The sequence below is a fragment of the Mustela putorius genome, unplaced genomic scaffold (assembly GCF_011764305.1).
Source record: "Mustela putorius furo isolate JIRA1106 unplaced genomic scaffold, ASM1176430v1.1 tig00001114_pilon_pilon_pilon, whole genome shotgun sequence".
Lineage (NCBI taxonomy): Eukaryota > Metazoa > Chordata > Mammalia > Carnivora > Mustelidae > Mustela > Mustela putorius.
Genome location: NW_025421575.1, coordinates 782,316 through 805,282, shown reverse-complemented (window position 1 = coordinate 805,282; position 22,967 = coordinate 782,316). Strand labels below are relative to the sequence as shown.

Genomic DNA, 22,967 nt, shown 5'->3' with positions numbered 1-22,967 from the left:
CTCTCCCTCCTCTTCTCCTCTGGGACTCCCACAATGTGTTTGCTGAGCTTCTTAATGGTAGCCCACAGGTCCCTTTGGCTCATGTTCACTTCTCATTATTTTTTTTTTCTGTTCATCAAACTCAGTATCTTCCATTGCCTCATTTTGAAGTTTATTGATTTTTTTCATGCCTGTGCAAATCTGCCTTTGAATCCGTCTGGTGAATTTTTTTATTTCAGTTACTGTACTTTTTCAGCTCCAGAATTTCCTCTTGGTTTCTTTTTAGATTTGCTGTCTCCTTATTGATATTTCCATTTTGTCCATTCATTATTCCTATTACTTTCCCCAAATCTTCCTTTAATTAATTGAACATCTTAAGACTGATGCTTAAAGTATTTTCTGGTAGATTTGTCATCAAAATTTTTCCAGGAACAATTTCTGTTTATTTTTTTTTTCTTTGAGTGGGTCATACTTTTTTTCTTTATATGCCTTGTGATTTTTTTATTGTCGTTGAAAACTAGACATTTGAATCTAATAATGTGGTAATTCTGGAAATCAGATTCTCCCCCTTCTACAGGGTTTGCTGTCTTTTGCTACGAAGATGATGATGATATTGTTTTATGCTGTCTCTGTGCTGAAGTTCAGCCTGTGGTAGAAACTTAAGGTCTTCTCAGGTTTTTTTTGAGCCTTTCTCTGGGCATGCATGCTCACTCTCTAATTTCCCCACATATATGTAGTTGTGTTTAAGTGTCCTTACCTCTAATATGTGGCCCTCAATAGAGGAAAAAGAGAGAAATCCAGGGAGAGAGGTAGGAAAGGCCTCAAGTCCTTTAAATCCACTGGGCATCACTTCAGCTAAAGGGGGTGGGGTTTGCAAAAATGCAAGGAGATACAACAACAATGGGCACTGCTTTTTTGTCTGTACCTCTGCAAGTCAAAGAAACAGTTGATGATCAGAAGGCAGATCCTTGATATTTGGAGAACATGGTCCTTTCTGCCTACCTTGCTCTGGCAAGCTCTGTGCAAGCTGCTCCAGGAACACAGGCACAGCTACCTTCCTGTGGCTGGGGGTAGGAAATGGGTGCCCACTACTGTCTTAAGAGTTGAAATTGACCAAAATTAACTTCAATTTCCCATGCAAGCCCTCCCCTGGAAGTTTTGATCTTTCAATACACTCCAGAATTTCAAAATAGTTACATCAGACAGTTGCTTCCAGTGCAATTGTCTAGCAGGGAAGATTTCTGATGCTTCCCACTCCACCATCTTCCCAGAATCCTCTCACTCAAAAGCCCTAATTTTTAATACACTTTATTTTTTAGAAGAGTTTAGACTTACTAAAAGAAATGGAAAAGAGAAAATAGGGAATTACCATATACCTTGCACCCAGTTTCCCCCATTATTAATGGTTTTTATCAATATGGTACATTTGCTACAATTAATGAACCAATATTGATATCTAATTATTAACTAACATCCATAATTCATTCAGATTTCCTTACTTTTTAACTAGTGCATTTTCTGTTCCAGGATTCCATCCAAGATATCTCATTACATTGAGTTGCCATGTTTCCTTAAACTCCTCTTGGTTGTGATTGTTTTGATGCTTCCCTTGCTTTTGATGACCTTGACAGTTTTGCAAAGCACTAGTCACATATTTTGTAGGAATTCTTTCTCTCAGGATTTGTCTGATGTTTTTCTCATGACTAGACTAGGGTTACATGTTTGGAGGAGAAAGATTGCAAGATAAAGAGTCATCTTAATCACATTATATAAAAGGTACATTCTTCAATATCACTTATTATCAATGAAATACAAGTCAATGAGATATCATCTTATACCTGTCAGAAAGTCTAAAATCAAAACACAAGAAATAACAAGTGTTGGCAAGGATGTGGAGAAAAATAACCCTCTTGCACTGCTGGTGGGAATGCAAACTGGCAAATCCACTCTGGAAAACAGTATGGAGATTCCTCAAAGAGTTAAAAATACAACTACCCTACAATCTGGTAATCTCACTACTGGGTATTTAGCCCTAAATATAAAAACACTAATTCAAAGAGATACGTGTACCCCCATGTTTATTGCAGCATTAGTTACAATAGCCAAATAATGGGAACAGTCCAAGTGTCCATCAGTAGGTGAATGGAGAAAAAAGATGTGGTATATATATACACAATGGAATATTATTCAGACATAAAAAGGAATGAAATCTAGCCATTCACAATGACATGAATAGAACTAAAGAGTATAATGCTAAGCATAATAAGTGAGTCAAAGAAAGACAAATACTATATGATTTTACTCATATGTGGAAATTAAGAGACAAAACAAATGAGCAAAGGAAAAATAAAAGAGAGAAAGGCAAACTAAGAAACATACTCTAAACTACAGAGAACAAAGTGATGGTTACCAGAGGGGAAATGCTGGGGGGATAAACGAAATAGGTGTTGGGAATTAAAGAGTATACTTACCACAATGAGCCCTGAATAACATACAGAATTGTTGGATCACCATATTGTACACTTGAAACTAATATAACACTGTATAGTAACTATATTAGAATTAAAATTAAAAACTTATACTTATTTTTAATAAAGTTTTAAATTTTAATTCCAGTATAGTTAACATCCAATTAGCATAACAGAATAAAAATTTAAGAAATAAGTATATACTATTAACATTATTTGTGACTGTGCATGTAGAAATTGATCACCTATTTTAGGTAGTGTTTGTCAAGTTTTTCCACTATGAAGTCCTATTTTTTTTAAATTAAACTTTTCATTTTAAGACAATCATAGATTTACATATAGTTGTTAGAAGTAATACATAAATATCCCATGTATTCAGTTCTCCCCAATGGTAACATCTTATAATACAACAGTGCAATATCACATCCAGAAAAGTGGCATTGATAGTCAAAATTCAGACGTTTCCATCACCATTAACATCCCTTTTATAATTATTCTATAGCCACACCCACTTCCCTCTTACTCTCATTCACTCACTCCTTAACTCCTGATGATCACTAATCTGTTCTCCATTTTTATACTCATATGATTTCACAAATGTTACATATACGGCATCATACAGTATATGATGTTTGGTATTGGCCTTTTTTACTCCATATTATTTCGCTGGAGAGTCATCTACATTTTTTATGAACTGATAAATTATTCTTTTTTATTTTGAGTAATAATCCATTATGACTATACCACAGTTTAACCATACATGCACTGAAGGACAGCTGTATTGTTTCCAGTTTTTGGCAAATAAATCTGCTATAAACATTTGTGTACAGGTTTTTTTTTTTTAAGATTTTATTTATTTATCAGAGAGAGAGGGAGAAAGCGAGCACAGGCAGACAGAGAGGCAGGCAGAGGCAGAGGGAGAAGCAGGCTCCCTGCTGAGCAAGGAGCCCGATGTGGGACTCGATCCCAGGACGCTGGGATCATGACCTGAGCCAAAGGCAGCTGCTTAACCAACTGAGCCACCCAGGCGTCCCGCATGTGTACTTTTTAAAGAAGCTGCAAAACTATTTTTGAGTAGCTGTACCATTTTATATTCCTACCAGCAATATATGAATAATTCAATTTATCTACATTCTTGCCAACATTTGATAACAACTATTTTTTATTTTATCAATCCTGATAAGTATGTTTTGATATCTTACTGTGGCTTTATCTTGCATTTCCCTAGTAGATAATGATGTTAAAAATCTTTAAAAAAAATTTTATTTGACATCTGTATGTTTTTTTAACTGGAAAACTCATCATGTGTTTTACCCATTTTGTAACTGGATTGCTCAATTTTGTAACTGTTGAGTTTTAAGAGTTGTTTTATAGGATTGATGAGTCAAGATGGCGAAGAAGTACCAGGCTGAGACTACCTCAGCTAGCAGGATATCCGCTAGATAGCTTATCTAAAGATTGCAAACACCTGAAAATCCATGGGCAGATCGAAGAGAAGAACAGCAATTCTGGAAACAGAAAAACAACCACTTCCTGAAAGGTAGGACTGGTGGAGAAGTGAATCCAAAGCGACGGGAAGAGAGACCCCGGGGGGAGGGGCCGGCTCCCGGCAAGCGGCAGAGCAACTGCGCACAAAATCAGGACTTTTAAAAGTCTGTTCCGCTGAGGGACATCACTCCAGAGGCTAAACTGGGGCGAAGCCCACGCGGGCTCAGCGTAGCCTCAGGTCCCACAGGGTCACAGAAGGATCGGGGGTGTCTGAGTGTCACAGAGCTTGCAGGTACTGGAACGGGAAAGCCGGCTACAGAGACAGAGCCAACAGTAAGCTCGCAGCTCGGTGTTACCTTGAACCGGTCGCAGGCTCGGTGAGCTCGGAGTGCGGCGGGAGGTCAGGCAGACGGGAGTAACTGGGCTCTGTTCTATGAGGGCACACTGAGGAGTGGGGCCCGGGCTCTCGGCTCCTCCAGGCCTGAGACCAGGAGTGGGCCATTTGTATTCCTGTCCTCCGGAACTCTACGGAAAGTGCTCAGGGAACAAAAGCTCCTGAAAGCAAACCTGAGCGGATTACTCAGCCCGCCCCTGGTAAAGGCGGTGCATTTCAACCTGGGGCAAAGACACTTGAGAATCACTGCACCAGGCCCCTCCCCCAGAAGATCAACAAGAAATCCAGCCAAGACCAAGTTCACCTACCAAGCAGTGCGGTTTCAATACCAAGGAGAGCAGCAGAATTCCAGAGGAGGAGAAGAAAAGCAGGGAACTCATGGCTTTCTCCTTGTGATATTTTTAGTCTTGCACTTAATTTAATGTTTTTCTTTTTCATTTTTTTCTCTTCTTCTGCTGAAATTTTTTTAACTTTACCCTTTTCTTTTTTAACTTTTTTAACTAGATTATCTAATATATATATTATTTCTTCTTTATATTTTCTTTATTTGTTTTCTTTTTTTTAATTCTTTTCTTTTCTTATCTTTCATTCTTTCTTTTTGAACGTCTTTTTATCCCCTTTCTCCCGCCTCAAGATTTGGGATCTCTTCTGATTTGGTTAAAGCATATTTTCCTGGGGTTGTTGCCACCCTTTTAGTATTTTATTGCTCCTTCATATACTCTTATCTGGACAAAATGACAAGGCGGAAAAATTCACCACAAAAGAAAGAACAAGAGGCAGTACCGAAGGCTAGGGACCTAATCAATACAGACATTGGTAATATGTCAGATCTAGAGTTCAGAATGACAATTCTCAAGGTTCTAGCCGGGCTCAAAAAAGGCATGGAAGGTATTAGAGAAACCCTCTCGGGAGATATAAAAGCCCTTTCTGGAGAAATAAAAGAACTAAAATCTAACCAAGTTGAAATCAAAAAAGCTATTAATGAGGTGCAATCAAAACTGGAGGCTCTCACTGCTAGGATAAATGAGGCAGAAGAAAGAATTAGTGATATAGAAGACCAAATGACAGAGAATAAAGAAGCTGAGCAAAAGATGGACAAACAGCTACTGGACCACGAGGGGAGAATTCGAGAGATAAGTGACACCATAAGACGAAACAACATTATAATAATTGGGATTCCAGAAGAAGAAGAAAGAGAGAGGGGAGCAGAAGGTATACAGGAGAGAATCATTGGGGAGAATTTCCCCAATATGACAAGGGGAACGATCATCAAAATGCAGGAGGTTCAGAGAACGCCCCTCATAATCAGTAAGAATAGGCCCACACCCCATCACCTAATAGTAACATTTTCAAGTCTTAGTGACAAAGAGAAAATGCTGAAAGCAGCCCGGGAAAAGAAGTCTGTAACATACAATGGTAAAAATATTAGATTGGCAGCTGACTTATCCACAGAGACCTGGCAGGCCAGAAAGAGCTGGCATGATATTTTCAGAGCACTAAATGAGAAAAGCATGCAGCCAAGAATACTATATCCACCTAGGCTATCATTGAAAATAGAAGGAGAGATTAAAAGCTTCCAGGACAAACAAAAACTGAAAGAATTTGCGAACACCAAACCAGCTCTACAGGAAATATTGAAAGGGGTCCTCTAAGCAAAGAGAGAGCCTACAAGTGGTAGATCAGTAAGGAACAGAGAAAATATACAGTAACAGTCACCTTACAGGCAATACAATGGCACTGAATTCATATCTCTCAATAGCTGAATGTTAATGGGCTAAATGCCCCAATCAAAAGACACAGGGTATCAGAATGGATAAAAAACAAAACATATCTATATGTTGCCTCCAAGAAACTCATTTTAAGCCCGAAGACACCTCCAGATTTAAAGTGAGGGGGTGGAAAAGAATTTACCATGCTAATGGATATCAGAAGAAAGCAGGAGTGGCAAGCCTTATATCAGATCAGTAGATTTTAAGCCAAAGACTATAATAAGAGATGAGGAAGGAAACTATATCATACTCAAAGGGTCTGTCCAACAAGAAGATCTAACAATTTTAAATAACTATGCCCCCAACGTGGGAGCAGCCAACTATATAAAACAATTAATAACAAAATCAAAGAAACACATCAACAATAATACAATAATAGTATGGGACTTTAACACTCCCCTCACTGAAATGGACAGATCATCCAAGCAAAAGATCAGCAAGGAAATAAAGGCCTTAAATGACACACTGGACCAGATGGACATCACAGATGTATTCAGAACATTTCATCCCAAAGCAACAGAATACACATTCTTCTCTATGCACACGGAACATTCTCCAGAATTGATCACATCCTCGGTCCTAAATCAGGACTCAACCGGTATCAAAAGATTGGTATCATTCCCTGCATATTTTCAGACCACAATGCTCTGAAGCTAGAACTCAACCACAAGAGGAAGTTTGGAAAGAACCCAACATGGAGACTAAACAGCATCCTTCTAAAGAATGAATGGGTCAACTGGGAAATTAAAGAAGAATTGAAAAAAATCATGGAAACAAATGATAATGAAAACACAACAGTTCAAAATCTGTGGGACACAACAAAGGCAGTCCTGAGAGGAAAATATATAGCGGTACAAGCCTTTCTCAAGAAACAAGAAAGGTCTCAGGTACACAACCTAACCCTACACCTAAAGGACCTGGAGAAAGAACAAGAAGGAAACCGTAAGCCCAGCAGGAGAAGAGAAATCATAAAAGTCAGAGCAGAAATCAGTGAAATAGAAACCAAAAAAACAATAGAGCAAGTCAATGAAACTAGGAGCTGGTTCTTTGAAAGAATTAATAAAATTGATAAGCCCCTGGCCAGACTTTTCAAAAATAAAAGAGAAAGGACCCAAATAAATAAAATCATGAATGAAAAAGGAGAGATCACAACTAACACCAAAGAAATTCAAACTATTAGAAGAACGTACTATGAGCAACTCTTCACCAACAAATTTGACAATCTGGAAGAAATGGATGCATTCCTAGAAACATATTAACTACCACAACTGAACCAGGAAGAAATAGAAAGCCTGAACAACCCATAACCAGTAAGGAGATTGAAACAGTCATTAAAAATCTCCAAACAAACAAAAGCCCAGGGCCAGACGGCTTCCCGGGGGAATTCTACCAAACATTTAAAGAAGAAATAATTCCTATTCTCCTGAAACTGTTCCAAAAAATAGAAATGGAAGGAAAACTTCCAAACTCATTTTATGAGACCAGCATCACCTTCATCCCAAAACCAGACAAGGATCACATCAAAAAAGAGAGCTATAGACCAATATCCTTGATGAACACAGATGCGAAAATTCTCACCAAAATACTAGCCAATAGGATTCAACAGTACATTAAAAGGATTATTCTCCACGACCAAGTGGGATTTATTCCAGGGCTGCAAGGTTGGTTCAACATCCACAAATCAGTCAATGTGATACAACACATCAATAAAAGAAAGAACAAGAACCATATGATACTCTCAATAGATGCTGAAAAAGCATTTGGCAAAGTACAGCACCCCTTCCTGATCAAAACTCTTCAAAGTGTAGGGATAGAGGGCACATACCTCAATATCATCAAAGCCATCTATGAAAAACCCACCACAAATATCATTCTCAATGGAGAAAAACTGAAAGCTTTTCCACTAAGGTCAGGAACACGGCAGGGATGTCCATTATCACCACTGCTATTCAATATAGTACTAGAGGTCCTAGCCTCAGCAATCAGACAACAAAAGGAAATTAAAGGCATCCAAATTGGCAAAGAAGAAGTCAAGTCATCACTCTTCGCAGATGATATGATACTATATGTGGAAAAGCCAAAAGACTCCACTCCAAAACTGCTAGAACTTATACAGGAATTCCGTAAAGTGTCAGGATATAAAATCAATGCACAGAAATCAGTTGCATTTCTCTACACCAATAACAAGAGAGAAGAAAGAGAAATTAAGGAGTCAATCCCATTTACAATTTCACCCCAAACCATAAGATACCTAGGAATAAACCTAACCAAAGAGGGTGCCTGGGTGGCTCAGTGGATTAAGCTGCTGCCTTCGGCTCAGGTCATGATCTCAGGGTCCTGGGATCGAGTCCCACATCAGTCTCTCTGCTCAGCAGGGAGCCTGCTTCCTCCTCTCTCTCTCTACCTACTTGTGATCTCTCTCTGTCAAATAAATAAATAAAATCTTTAAAATTAAAAAAAAATTTTTTAAAAACCTAACCAAAGAGGCACAGAATCTATACTCAGAAAACTATAAAGTATTCATGATAGAAATTGAGGAAGACACAAAGAAATGGAAATATGTTTTATCCTCCTGGATTGGAAGAATAAATATTGTGAAAATGTCTATGCCACCTTAAGCAATCTACACATTTAATGCAATTCCTATCAAAGTACCATCCATCTTTTTCAAAGAAATGGAACAAATAACCCTAAAATTTATATGGAACCAGAAAAGACCTCGAATAGCCAAAGGGATATTGAAAAACAAAGCCAAAGTTGGTGGCATCACAACTCCGGACTTCAAGCTCTATTACAAAGCTGTCATCATCAAGACAGCATGGTACTGGCACAAAAACAGACACATAGATCAACGGAACAGAATAGAGAGCCCAGAAATAGACCCTCAACTCTATGATCAACTAATCTTTGACAAAGCAGGAAAGAATGTCCAATGGAAAAAAGACAGCCTCTTCAATAAATGGTGTTGGGAAAATTGGACAGCCACATGCAGAAAAATGAAATTGGACTATTTCCTTACACCACACATGAAAATAGACTCAAAATGGATGAAGGACCTCAATGTGCAAAAGGAATCCATCAAAATCCTTGAGAAGAATACAGGCAGCAACCTCTTCGACCTCAGCTGCAACAGCATCTTCCTAGGAACATCGCCAAAGGCAAGGGAAGCAAGGGCAAAAATGAACTATTGGGATTTCATCAAGATCAAAAGCTTTTGCACAGCAAAGGAAACAGTGAACAAAATCAAAAGACAACTGACAGAATGGGAGAAGATATTTGCAAACGACATATCAAAAAAGGGCTAGTGTCCAAAATCTATAAAGAACTTAGCAAACTCAACACCCAAAGAACAAATAATCCAATCAAGAAATGGGCAGAGGACATGAACAGACATTTCTGCAAAGACGACATCCAGATGGCCAACAGACACATGAAAAAGTGCTCCATATCACTCGGCATCAGGGAAATACAAATCAAAACCACAATGAGATATCACCTCACACCAGTCAGAATGGCTAAAATCAACAAGTCAGGAAATGACAGATGCTGGCGAGGATGCGGAGAAAGGGGAACCCTCCTACACTGTTGGTGTAGCCACTCTGGAAAACAGCATGGAGTTTCCTCAAAATGTTGAAAATAGAACTGCCCTATGACCCAGCAATTGCACTACTGGTATTTACCCTAAAGATACAAACGTAGTGATCCAAAGGGGCACGTACACCCGAATGTTTATAGCAGCAATGTCCACAATAGCCAAATTATGGAAAGAACCTAGATGTCCATCAACAGATGAATGGATCAAGAAGATGTGGTATATATACACAATGGAATACTATGCAGCCATCAAAAGAAATGAAATCTTGCCATTTGCGACAACATGGATGGAACTAGAGCGTATCATGCTTAGCGAAATAAGTCAAGCAGAGAAAGACAACTATCATATGATCTCCCTGATATGAGGAAGTGGTGATGCAACATGGGGGCTTAAGTGGGTAGGAGAAGAATCAATGAAACAAGATGGGATTGGGAGGGAGACAAACCATAAGTGACTCTTAATCTCACAAAACAAACTGAGGGTTGCTGGGGGGAGGGGGTTTGGGAGAAGGGGGTGGGATTATGGACATTGGGGAGGGTATGTGCTTTGGTGAGTGCTGTGAAGTGTGTAAACCTGGTGATTCACAGACCTGTACCCCTGGGGATAAAAATATATGTTTATAAAAAATTAAAAATTAAAAAAATAAGAGTTGTTTTTTATATTCTAAATAGTAGTCCTTTCGTAGATATGTGGTTTATACTTACTTTCTATAGCTCTGCGGCTTGTCTTTTCATTCTGTCAGTTGGGTATTTCAGAGCAAAAGTTTTGAAATTCGATGATGTCCAATTTAACAATTTTTTCTTTGGTTGTATTTTTGTTGTTGTGCCTAGGAACTCCCAAAGATTTTTTTCCCTAAAAGTTTTGTGATTTACATCTCACAATTACGTTTGCAATTGTTTTTAGTTGATTTTTGTATTAGATTTCTTTTTTTAACTCCACTAAACTGATTTTACAAGTTTATCACAATTCAGTTGGGCACATTTTTTTACAAGATTTATTTATTTATTTATTTGACAGCCAGAGATCACAAGTAGGCAGAGAGGCAGGCAGAGAGAGAGGAGGAAGCAGACTCCCTGCTGAGCAGAGAGCCCGATGCTGGCGCTCAATCCCAGGACCCTGAGGTCATGACCTGAGCCAAAGGCAGAAGGTTAACCCATTGAGCCACCCAGGTGCCCCTCAGTTGGCCATATTTGTAAGAATTTACTTTTGTGTTTTCTATTCTGTTACATTGATCTGCACATATCTATACCTCCACCTATACCATTCTGTCTTTATTATGGCAATTAAGTAAGTCTTGAAATTGTATAGACCAATTCCTCCTACTTTATTCTTGTTTTTCAAAATTGCTTTAGCTCTTCTATTTCCCATGCCTTGTCTGAAAGTGAATAATCTATATATACAAAATGTCTTGCGGAGGTTTTTATAAGATTTGCACTAACTTGTCTTTCCATTTATTCAACTTTTGATTTATTTCATCAGCATTTTGTACCTTTCAGCATACAATTTTTGTACATATTTTATTAAATTGACATATAGATATTTTTCTTTTTTGAGTGATTATAGTTGGTGTTGCATTTTTAGTCTCAGTATTCATTGCTAGTACATGAAAATAAAACAGATTTTTGTGTTTTTCTTCTATCCTGCAACCTTGTTGAAATTATTAGTTCTAGGAGGGATTTTTTCTATATAGACAATCATGCCACCTGCCAATAGGAAGACTTTTAGTTCTTCCTCTCCAATTTGTATGCCTTCCATTTCCCATTATTACCTTATAGCGCTAACTTGGACTTCCCTCACTATGTTGAGTAAAAGTGGTGAGAGCCAATACTCTTGCCATTTTCCTGATCTCCAAAGAAAGGCATTCTGTCTTTCACTATTAAATATGTTAACAGTAGTTTTTTTGTAGATGTTCTTCATCATGTTGAGGAAATTCCATCTATCCCTATTTTTCTGAGTTTATACCATGAATGAATGTTGGATTTTATCAAATGCCTTTCCTGCATCAATTTACATGACTATGTGGTTTTTCTTCTTTAGCTTATTAATACATTGGCTTACATTTATTGATTTTTTTATCATTAAACCAGCCTTGCATTGTTGGAAAAAATCTCATTTGGCTATGATATGCAATTCCTTTAATATATTGCCAAATTTTATTTGCCAATATTTTATCAAGGATTTTTGTATTTATATTCATAAGGGATATTGATCTGTAGTTTTCTTTTTTGCACTGTCATTGTCTAATTTTCTTATTAAGGTAATTCTAGTTTTATGAAATGTGTTGAGAAATGTTCCTTCCTCTTCTATTTTCTATCTTTCTAGGCTGCCTTCCTCCTGCACCTTTGGCTAGTGAAAATAGGTTTTTCTTGAGGCTTTTTACTGGTGTGAGTTGGTATGAACTCTTTTATAAAATTTGATCAAATTTTACAGTGAAATCATATGGGCCTGGAGATTTTTTGAGAGGGAATATTTAATTACTAGTTCAATTTCATTAATGGCTACAGAGCTAGTCACATTATCCATTTTGTATTGGGTGAATTGTGATACCTTGTGTTTTTCAAAGAATCGGACCATTTCATCTAAGTTGTCCAGTTTATGTGTGTAGAGTTGTTCATTATAGTCCTTTATTATTTCTTTGATGTCTACAGACTTGATAGTGATATCCCCTATTTCATTCCCAATATTGGTAATTTATCTCTTTTTTTTTTCTTGGTTAGTCCTGCTGGAAGTTTATCAATTTTTGAAATCTTTTTAAAAAGCCTCTTCATTACTGTTGGACTTTCTCTGGACAATACTCCAACTGAGGTGCTGGGGCACTTCGTTGCAGCTTTATCAGGATGTAAGTCTAATCTCCCCCTTAGGCTTTTATTGGTGGGGATGGGGCCATAGTTTTACTTATGTTTGGCTGAAGTAAAGCAGTTATTGTCTATAAGTTTTCTATCTTTCTAGGCTGCCTCTCTCCTGATCATCTGGCTAGTGAGAGTTTTTATTTCTGTGCCTGTTAAAATTTCTTCGGCTTCAAGTCCAGGATATATGAGGTAAAAAGAAAACCCAGGAAATCACTGCCTTTGACCCAAAGGCCCTTACCCATCTTTATCTCCCTACCTTCCAGAGTCTTTTTATGTTTGTTTTATAATGTTCAAGGCTTTATTGCACTGAATGGGAATATGTAAAAATACATCTATTCAATCTTCTTGGAAGAAGCCTCATTAGCTCTATTTTAAGTCATTTGTGAGATGTTTTGTTATTTTGTTTTTAAATTAGAAATTTGAATTTGATAAAACGCCTTTTTAGCCTTTATTGATAACATGTGCTTTCCTGTTTGCATCTACAAATACTGAGGAGAATATAAACAGCTTTAATTAAACTTCTCTGGGGAATTATGTAGTTGTTTACAAGTTGTATGCCCAAGCATACAGCAAAGGTTTAGACTCAAGTGACTAGAGGGGCCTGGCAGGTGAAGTTAATGAGAAAGGAGTGCATGATGGGGTTTTTGCAAGATTATGGTCAGCAGTGGGTGATGGAGTCAGAGGGGGAACATGTGACTTGTCAATAGGGAGAAAATGCTACTCACCTTCATCTAAATGCTTCCATGCAGAAATGGATGACTGCTGCTTCCTAATCTTTGTTTTACATTCCAGAGAGACCAAAAATAAGAATTTCTATGGAAAATGTGGCAATTTTTAAATGTTGACATCTAATTCATGAATATTGTTAAACAATGTGCAGATCAGACTAAACATAGTATGGACCTGATTCAGTAAAAGGACTACTATTTCTATAACTACTAACACAGGGATACTAATGTCAAAATAAGGCTTCCTTTCCTCTTAAACTGGGGGGGGGGGGCGCCTAGAAGGAATGTAAAAAGGACTTAAATGCTGGGGTACCTGGGTGGCTCAGTGGGTTAAGCCTCTGCCTTCGGCTCAGGTCATGGTCCCAGGGTCCTGGGATCCAGCCCTGAGTTTGGCTCTCTGCTCAGCGGGGAGCCTGCTTCCTTCCTCTCTCTCTGCCTACCTATAATCTCTGTCTGTCAAATAAATAAATAAAATCTTTTTTTTTAAAAAAAGGACTTAAATGCTGAGTGTGTTATTTATAAAAGGACAAAGCATATTTCCCTCCTCCACTCTGAGCCAAACTCCTAAGGACATGAGAAATAAAATTCTAGATTGTTTGCGGGGGGATTCAGATGCAGAGATCTGTGTTCCTCCTTTCCTGGAGCCTAGCACTGTGATGAGACTCAAGAATTTGTTTGGTTCAGGGGCACCTGGGTGGCTCAGTTGGTTAAGCAACCGCCTTTGGCTCAGGTCATGGTCCCGGAGTCCCGGGATTGAGTCCCGCATCAGGCTCCCAGCTCCATGGGGAGTCTGCTTCTCCCTCTGACCTTCTCGCCTCTCATGCTCTCTCTGTCTCTCAAATAAATAAATAAAAATATTTTTAAAAATTTAAAAAAAAAGAATTTGTTTGGTTCAGAGCGATGTAGGGGTTTCATGTTGTGTCTTGGCAGATTGAACTGAGATTGCTTCACTTAGGGCCTAGGAGTATACCTGAGTTTATCTTGTTGCAGCAGCATGCAATGACAGAATCAATTTCTAGGAACACAAGAGGGTCACAGAAGTTGAAACTCAGCTGCACTGAAGGGATCTTTTAGATGGGAATGAAGGATTACACACGAAGTTTTATCAAGGTTTATAAAAGAATATAGTTTCAGTTATAAAATCAGTTACAATTTCTTTGGCCTCATGGGTTTATAGACCAAAATTGTACCCTACCCTCTACACTATCTGTTCTAATATAAATTCTATCACATCCTAGGTTTGACATTGAGTTATTTTCCAAATCATTTTTTCATTACAACTTCAATCATGGTTACCTCCCCCATCCCAAGTTTTATTTAAAATTTAAAAGTACCTTTTCTACTTTATAGAACTTCCATTGTTTTCCAGATTTGATCTTTAAAAATAGATCCCAGAATTTGAAACTGAACATCTTTATATCTTTGACAACACATTTTTTCAGAAACTCCTAAATATAAATTATCCTATCTATGAAAATAGGTATTTTTAAAATTGTCAAAGTCCCAATGTTTAATATTAATGTTTATACTTGTTAGATTTTTAAAAACATGTAAGTCCAAACTTTGCCACGTGTTTATGTCAACCATTTGCTGCGAAATTTTTTTGTTCGTTTCTCATTGCTCTCTCTCAAAGCTACTTATATATATTATACACATTTTCTGGTTTATTTTCATTAAAATGTATACTCTATGCAGGGCCAGATAGAGATGTCTTTCCAACATTATTTAAAAGTTAATGAGGTCAGATAATTCAAAACAGTCAATATACAACAAAGTTAAAATTACTTTGACAAGACCATAGACATTTTTAAAATCAGCTTTATTCATCAACGAATCTCTGAGGAAATGTCACTTCCTCAGGGCACTTTGTGTATCTAAGACAGAACTACATGTCCCCTCCCCAGCATATTCTATCCTTTTACCTGGTGTTCTTTTTCTCTATAACGATTTATCTTCACTGACACTGTGTGTTATTTGTTAATAGATTCTAGGCCTGTGTTCCCAACATGGATCTGATTTGTTCACTGATATATCCCCAATTCCTCCAGTGGTGGCTGGCACACAGTAGCAGTTAATGAAATGTTTAATCAAAGTACAAAGAACCAAAAATTGTCTAAGGTCTAGAATGACTGTCCAATAATCAGATTCACCAGTGGCGCAGAAACACATTAATGACATTTAAAAGTGAACAACTTCTTTTGAGATTTTTTTTTCCAGCCCTTTCTTCCTTCAACATGGTAAATGAAGCTCACTGGCCTGGGATTTGCCTCCATGTATCAACTTTTGGTCAGTGAAGAAGTTTCAGAGAAAATAATACAATTATCAATCAGCAAAAGGGGGGAGGGGACAAAGGGGGAAAACTAAGCAGTAGCCTCAATGGGGCATTCCCGGGCCAAATGCCCGGACTCGCCACAGCGGTAGCAGTTGACTTCGCTTGCTTTGCTGCAGTTGATGGCCACGTGGCCGATCTCACCACACCGGTAGCACTTGACTTGGGTACAGTCTTTCTGAATATGGCCATATTCACCGCAAGAGTAGCACTTCGGTTCTTCCTGACGGTCACAGTCACGAGCCAGATGGCCTGGTCGGCCACAAGTGTAACAGCACTGCTCTCTCTCTCTCTTCGGCTCCATACAGTCTTTAGCGATGTGGCCACTTCTCCCACAGTTGTAGCAAATGTCCTCGAGAAGGTCACAGTTCTTAGCATGATGGCCAGACTCACCACAGCGGTAGCAGATGTCAGACAGGTTGGTGGAACTGCACGGAGAACCTCTACCACGGCCTCTGGCTCCGCGCCCTCGACTCCCTCCTGCCCTAGGACATCCCCGGGCCCAGTGGCCAGACCGTCCACACTTGAAACATTCGTTACTGCTCATGGCTGCCGTGAGATCTTAGGGTGAGCCGGCCCACCACTGTCCCGGAGGCTCCGACACGACTCCCCTTACGGCGGTTTAGAAACAAGTGGCCGTTTTTCTCTAGGGACCTCAGCAACGTCACAGAAGGTTTGCACACGGCCCCAGTTATGTGTCACAGACATTCCAGCTGCCCTTCCCCCCACCCCGCCGGCCTGCCTGCCCGCCCTTTCCTTCCATACTGGAAGTCAAAAGCATGGCTGGAATTGGGAGGGAGACAAACCCTAAGTGACTCTTAATCTCAGAAAACAAACTGAGGTTTGCTGGGGGGAGGGGGTTTGGGAGAAGGGGGTGGGATTATGGACATTGGAGAGGGTATGTGCTTTGGTGAGTGCTGTGAAGTGTGTAAACCTGATGATTCACAGACCTGTACCCCTGGGGATAAAAATATATGTTTATAAAAAATAAAAAATTTAAAAAAAAATGGAAAAAAAAAGCATGGCTGAGTGTTGATGTTTTCTGCCTTTTTTTAAAGATTTATTTATTTATTTGAGAGAGAAAGAATATGAGAGAGAGTAAGCATGAGAGGGAGAAGGTCAGAAGGAGAAGCAGACCCCCTGCTGAGCAGAAAGCCCGCTGTGGGACTCCATCCTGGCAGTCCAGGATCATTACCTGAGCCAAGGGCAGTCGCTCAACTAACTGAGCCAGCCAGGCACCCTGTTTTCTGTCCTTTTTAAAAAAATAAACACGTGGGTCTTTAAGGTTGTTTGAATCCTTCCCTTTTCAGAAAATATACCCTATAAGATTACTTACACTTAAGAATTAGATCTTCTTGATCTAGTAGATGAGAACGTTTTTACATATGCCCTACAGACCTAGGAAAAATACGTGAGATGTAGCTAATCCAGTAAATGAAAGAAACTATAGTAAGTTAGTTCCAACCTTCTTTTTTGTTTTAAAAAAATAAAATACAAATTTTTTCCTACCTTATGTGTCATATATATTTATATACCTTATGTGTCATATATATGTATGTATATGTGTCATATACATATATGTATATATGACCTTATGTGTCGTGTATATATATATATGACACATAAGGTAGGAAAAAAAATCTTTAAAATGCCACAGTGAGGGGCACCTGGGTGGCTCAGACGGTTTAGGGTCAGCTTTGGCTCAGGTCATGATCACAGAGTTCCTGGAGCCAGCCCGGAGTCCAGGTCCCTGCTCAGGTGGGAATCTGTTTCTCCCTCTGCCTCTCCCCCTACGTGGTGCTCTCCTCTTCTCTCTCTGTCAAATAAATAAAATCTTTAAAAGAAATGCCACAGTGATACTTACTCACAATCTTGCAGATTTTATTGAGGGAATCCTAGTTTTCAACATAATCACCACCATTTAAGTTATAAAACATAACAAGATGGAAGCTTGTTACAAGCTCAATACAAAAAACACTATCACTTAGAAAATAAATTACAAAACTGTAATTTAAATATTGGGCACATTTCCTCTCTGTTGTTTTCCAAATTGTTTATATCTTACATAAACTGCATAAAGATTTATGGACATGTTCATTTATATAAACATACAAGTAAGTATGGAATACTAGACACTGAAATATCAACCATAGCTATTTTGGATTTACATGATTGAATACAATTTTTTTCTCCTTATTTTCCTTCTCTGTACTTTGCAACTTTTGAAAGAGTTTAGGTCATTGGTAATTTTATTTTATTTTATTTTATTTTAAATTTTATTTATTTATTTGACAGAGAAAGCGAGAGAGCACAAGCAGGTGGAACAGTAGAGGGAGAGGCAGAAGCAGGCTTTCCAATGAGGGACTCAATCCCAAGACCCTGGGATCATGACCCTCTGAGCCACCCAGGTGCCCCTGTTATTGGTAATTTTTAAAACTCACAATAAACATTTTTCTTTAAGTTACTAGTTAACTATGTGTTTTGCATATTAATTTTTCTCAGGCCCACAACACAAATATATTTGGTAAAACAGACATAAGAATAGTATATGTAGCCATTGGTTTTTATTTTCAATATGTCTTAATTGGAGTTTGCAACTGGTTCCATAAATGCAATGACAAAGATAAATATTTTCAAAAATTAATAAACGTTTAGAGCCAAAGAGCATGAGCATTTGCCATATATATAGTAATGAAATGAGCTTTATTCATAAACAATTAAATGATGCTGCATAAATGGGGTTTCAAAAGACAAAAGAATCTCTCTGTGTTTCAAAATTTGATATGTGTTTATTAAATTAAACTTATGAATTATCACACATATATTTCCCTTTAGGTTTATACCTGTATTAAAGTAATTCATGCCCACAGTTTAAAGTATTGATTTTCAAACAGTTTTAATTAAGACATGAAGTAAGATATGCATTTTACATCATGATAGAGGATATAGGTGTGTGTGTTATAACTCAAATTTTAGGAAAATATTTACCTTTAATGTGTGCAATTCCCTTTGATGTTTTCTTTTATTTTAGGTATTAAAAGAACAATTTACTCATACCAATAAATTTGATAATCTAACAAAATGGACACATTTCTTATAAAACACAAAGTACCATAAGTGATACAACTAGAAAATTTAACGAGTTCTCTATCCATTAATTTTTCTAATTTAGAAACTTCCAGTAAATTTAAAATAAAACCCACCTAAAAATTAGGATCATATAATAATGTAAGTTATACACCAGAATGTGTAAAAGATGCATATGGCAAAAGGGAACTTAAAATGATGAAGTAACTATGAAATTTATATATCTATATCTATATACCTTAAGTACATTATATCACCAGTTGTATTTTCTAGCCTAGAACTGTTGGGTAAGATGAGGGGAAAGAGGAAATTAATATTCATCTAATATGTACAGTACACTAGACACTGTGGCATACATTTTGAATTAGAAGGGCAAATGATTTCTTTTTTTTTTTTTTTTTTTAGATTTTCTTTATTTGAGAAAGACAGAGATAGCAAGAGAGGGCACAAGTGGGGAGTCGAGGGAGAACCCAGGCTCCCGAGTGAGCAGGGAGCCCAAAGCAGGACTCAATCCCAGGACCCTGAGCTTACAACCTGAGCCAAAGGCAGATGCTTAACCGAATGAACCACCCAGGTGCCCCAGAAGAGCAAATGATTTCTATAAGGAAATATATTCTTCCCTGTTTTTCCTGAAACTTGAGATCCTGAAAATCTAATTCAACTTAATATTACGGGAAGACAACATGAAATTTTGAAGAGAGGTGATGAATTTGTGAGCCCTTGCAAATCTTTTTGTTCCCCCTTCAGGCAAACACCCTAGTTTTATTTTTATTTTCTTTTTCAAGTTCTTATTAACTTCTAGTTAGTTAGCACACAATGTAGTATTAGTTTCAGATGTAGAATTTAGTAACTCATCACTTACATGCAACACCCAGTTCTCATCACCACAAATGCCCTCCTTAATACCCATCCCCTATTTAATCTCCTCTGCTCCCCTCCCCTCCAGTAACCCTCAGCTTGTTCTGAATAGTTAAGAGTCTTTTTCATGGTTTGCCTCTTTTTCCTCTCTATGCTCAGCTGTTCTGTTTCTTAAATTCTACATATGAGCAAAATGATTGGTTTTTGTCTTTCTGTAACTGACTTATTTCACTTAGCATAATACTTTCTACCTCCATCTACATCACTGCAAATGGCAAGATTTCATTCTTCTTTATGGCTGAGTAATATTAGTGTGTGTGTGGTCTTCTGGATGTGAAATATTTATATATTGGAGTATATATATATACATGTATGTATATATATATACATGTATGTATATACATACATGTATATATATATATACATAAATACATATGTATCTCACATCTTCTTTTTCCATTCATTTGGACTCTTTCCATAATTTGGCTATGACGTTTTCCATTCATTTTGTAATAAATGCTGGTGGTGACCTATTAAATTCATCTCTCAAATACATTAAATGATTGCAACTCACAGTTCAGAACACACCAATCTAAAGAGTCATGACTATAAATGATATTTATGAGTTCTTGATGTTTCAATTTTAGATTTTTAATTGATCTATGATTTTCTGTTTCAGAGAATGAACATTTAGCTCTCTCTTACCTATACCAACTTTTGGTCCTCCTGATAAACTTACACATTTCAAACTCTCCACCTCAACCCGACCCCCTGCCACTGCTTCACTTTTCTCCTATTATTGGTTGGGTCGCTATCCAACATTTACGTAATTTTAAGTATGTAAATGCTACTTTGGCTGAGCCATGAATACTCTGTTCAATTTTCACTACCTGCACAGCTTTTTGTCTCATGGATTTAGTTACTGTCATTCTTTGTTTTCTTAGTTTCTCATATACTCACCTCAATTCTATTTCATATATCTATATGGCTACCTTTATACCAGTATCATAAGGTCTTCATTACTGCAGTACTTTTCTCTTCTTTTCCAAAATGTTGTGACTATTCTGAGTTTCTTGCATTTCCATATGAAATTAGGTATCACTTTGTCAATTTCTGCAAAAAAGGAAACTAAGATTTTAGTACATATTGTGGAACTTGTGGATAGATTTGGAGAGTATTAACAATCTTAAATCATCCAATATATGAGCATGGGATGTTGTTCCATTTATTTAGGTTTTTATTTTCACCCAACAATGTTTTGTAGTTTTCAGTGTGTAAGTCTCATGTATCTTTTGCTAATTTTTTTCTAAGTATTTCATTCTTTTTCATACTATTATAAATGGAATTATTTTCCTAATTTCATTTTTGGTTGTTCATTGCCAGTATATAAAAATACAATTGTTTTTGTATACTGATCTTTTATCCTGCAACCTTGCTGAATTGAACTGATTTTTAGTCCCAATAGTTTTTCTTAGCTGATTCCTTAAGATTCTATAGACAAGATTATGTCAGACTATGGAGATAGTTTGAATTCTTCCTTTCCAATCTGGGTGGCATTTTCTTGCCTAATTGCCCTGAGTAGAACTTTCAATACAATGCTGAATAGAAATACTGAAAGTCAACATCCTTGTCTTTTTCCTGATCTAGGGGGAAAGCTTTGCCTTTAGGATCATTAAGTAAGATGTTAGCTATGGGTTTTTCATACATATTCTTTACCAGGTGAAGAAGTTCTACTTTGTTGAATGTTCTTATCATGCAGGGGTGTTGAATTTTGTCAAGTGCTATTTCTGCATCTCGAGTGTACCTTGACTCTTCACGTTTGCTAGAACGACCAGTTGAATAGAAGTTGTGAAAATGAACATCATTGTGTTATTCTTGACCTAAAGGGGAAAGCATTCAGTCTCACCATTAAGTATGATGTTAACTGTGGGCTTTTGGTAGATGCCCTTTATCAGATTGAGGAAGTTTCCTCCTATTCCTGGTGTATTAAGCATTTTTTTTAATCATAGACGTTCCCTGGATCTTGTCAAATTCTTCTGTGGCTCTTGAGTTGACTACATGGTTTTGTCCTTTATTTTATTAATATGGTGTATTGCATTTATTTTTATATATTCATCTAATCCTACATTCCTCAGATAAATACTGCTTGATCAAGATGTGTAATCCTTTTTATGCTGCTGGATTTGGCATTCTAGTATTTTGTTGAGTGTTTTTGCATCTTTATTGATAGAGAATGTTGAGCTATTGCACTTTTATGATGATGATGATATCTCTGGTTGTCATTTCAAAGTAATACTGATCTCAAAAAATGATTTTTGAGGTCTTCCCACCTCTTCTACTCTTTGGAATAGTTTTTAAAGAATTGATACTATTTCTTTTTTATTTATTTTATTTTTTTTTTAAAGATTTTATTTATTTGACAGAGAGAGATCACAAGTAGGCAGAAAGGCAGGCAGAGAGAGAGAGAGAGAGAGGAAAGCAGGCTCCCTGCTGAGCAGAGAGCCCGATGCGGGACTCGATCCCAGGACCCTGAGATCATGACCTGAGCCGAAGGCAGCATCTTAACCCACTGAGCCACCCAGAAGCCCGATACTATTTCTTTTTTAAATGTTTGGAAATTTTCACTACTTAAGCCATCTTAGCCTGAGTCTTTCTTGTGGGAAGTTTGTAAATTACTAATTTAGTTTATTTACTTGTTGTAGGTCTATTTAGGTTTTGTATTTCTTTTTGAGGCAGCTTTGGTAGTTTGTCTTTCTGGGAATTTGTCTAATTCATCTAGGTTACCTAATTTATTGGCCGACCATTGTCATAGTAGTCATTTATACTCCTTTTATTTCTATAAGGTCAGTGGTGATGCATTCTCTTTCACTCCTGGTTTTGGAAATTTGAGTCTTTTCTCTCTTTTTCTTGGCCAGTCCAGATAAAGGTTTTTTCAATTTCCCTGATCTTTCAAAAAGTCACTTTTGGCTTAGTCGATTTTCCATAGTGGGGTTTTTTTTAAAAACTCTTTTTTTCACTATAATTTTTATTCCTTCCTCCTGTTTGCTTTAAGCTTAGTTTGCTCTTTTTTTGTTCAGTTTCTTAAGGGGGAGGATTAGGTTATTGATTCAAGATCTCTCTTGTTTTTATATGGCTACTTACAGCTATATACTTCCCTCTGCGCACTACTCCCATACTGCTACTGCTACTCCCTTTGAGCTGCTGCATCCCATAAATTTTGGTACGTTGTGTTTTTTTCTCCATTTATTTCAAAATGTTTATTAATTGTCCTTGTGACTACTTCTTTAAGCCACTGGTTATTCAGGAGTGCAATATTTAATTTCCACATTTTTGTGAATTCCCTAAATTTCCTTTTGTTATTCATTTATAATTTCATTCCATTATGATTGGAGAACATACTTTGTATAATTTCAATCATTTTAC

At 37.3% G+C, this 22,967-nt stretch overlaps 1 protein-coding gene across 1 annotated transcript; it reads right to left on the bottom strand.

Moving 5' to 3' along the window:
* Positions 1-15,089: 15,089 nt before the first annotated feature.
* Positions 15,090-16,237, bottom strand: ZCCHC13 (zinc finger CCHC-type containing 13). Its single transcript, XM_004780253.2, has one exon. It carries the CDS (start codon positions 16,144-16,146, stop codon positions 15,631-15,633), a length of 516 nt encoding a protein of 171 aa, XP_004780310.1. The 5' UTR covers positions 16,147-16,237; the 3' UTR covers positions 15,090-15,630.
* Between the last annotated feature and the right edge of the window lie 6,730 nt (positions 16,238-22,967).

What these genes read in the sequence shown, in the direction of transcription:
- ZCCHC13 (XM_004780253.2), bottom strand. Translation starts at nt 16,146, where the DNA reads ATGAGCAGTAACGAATGTTTCAAGTGTGGACGGTCTGGCCACTGGGCC.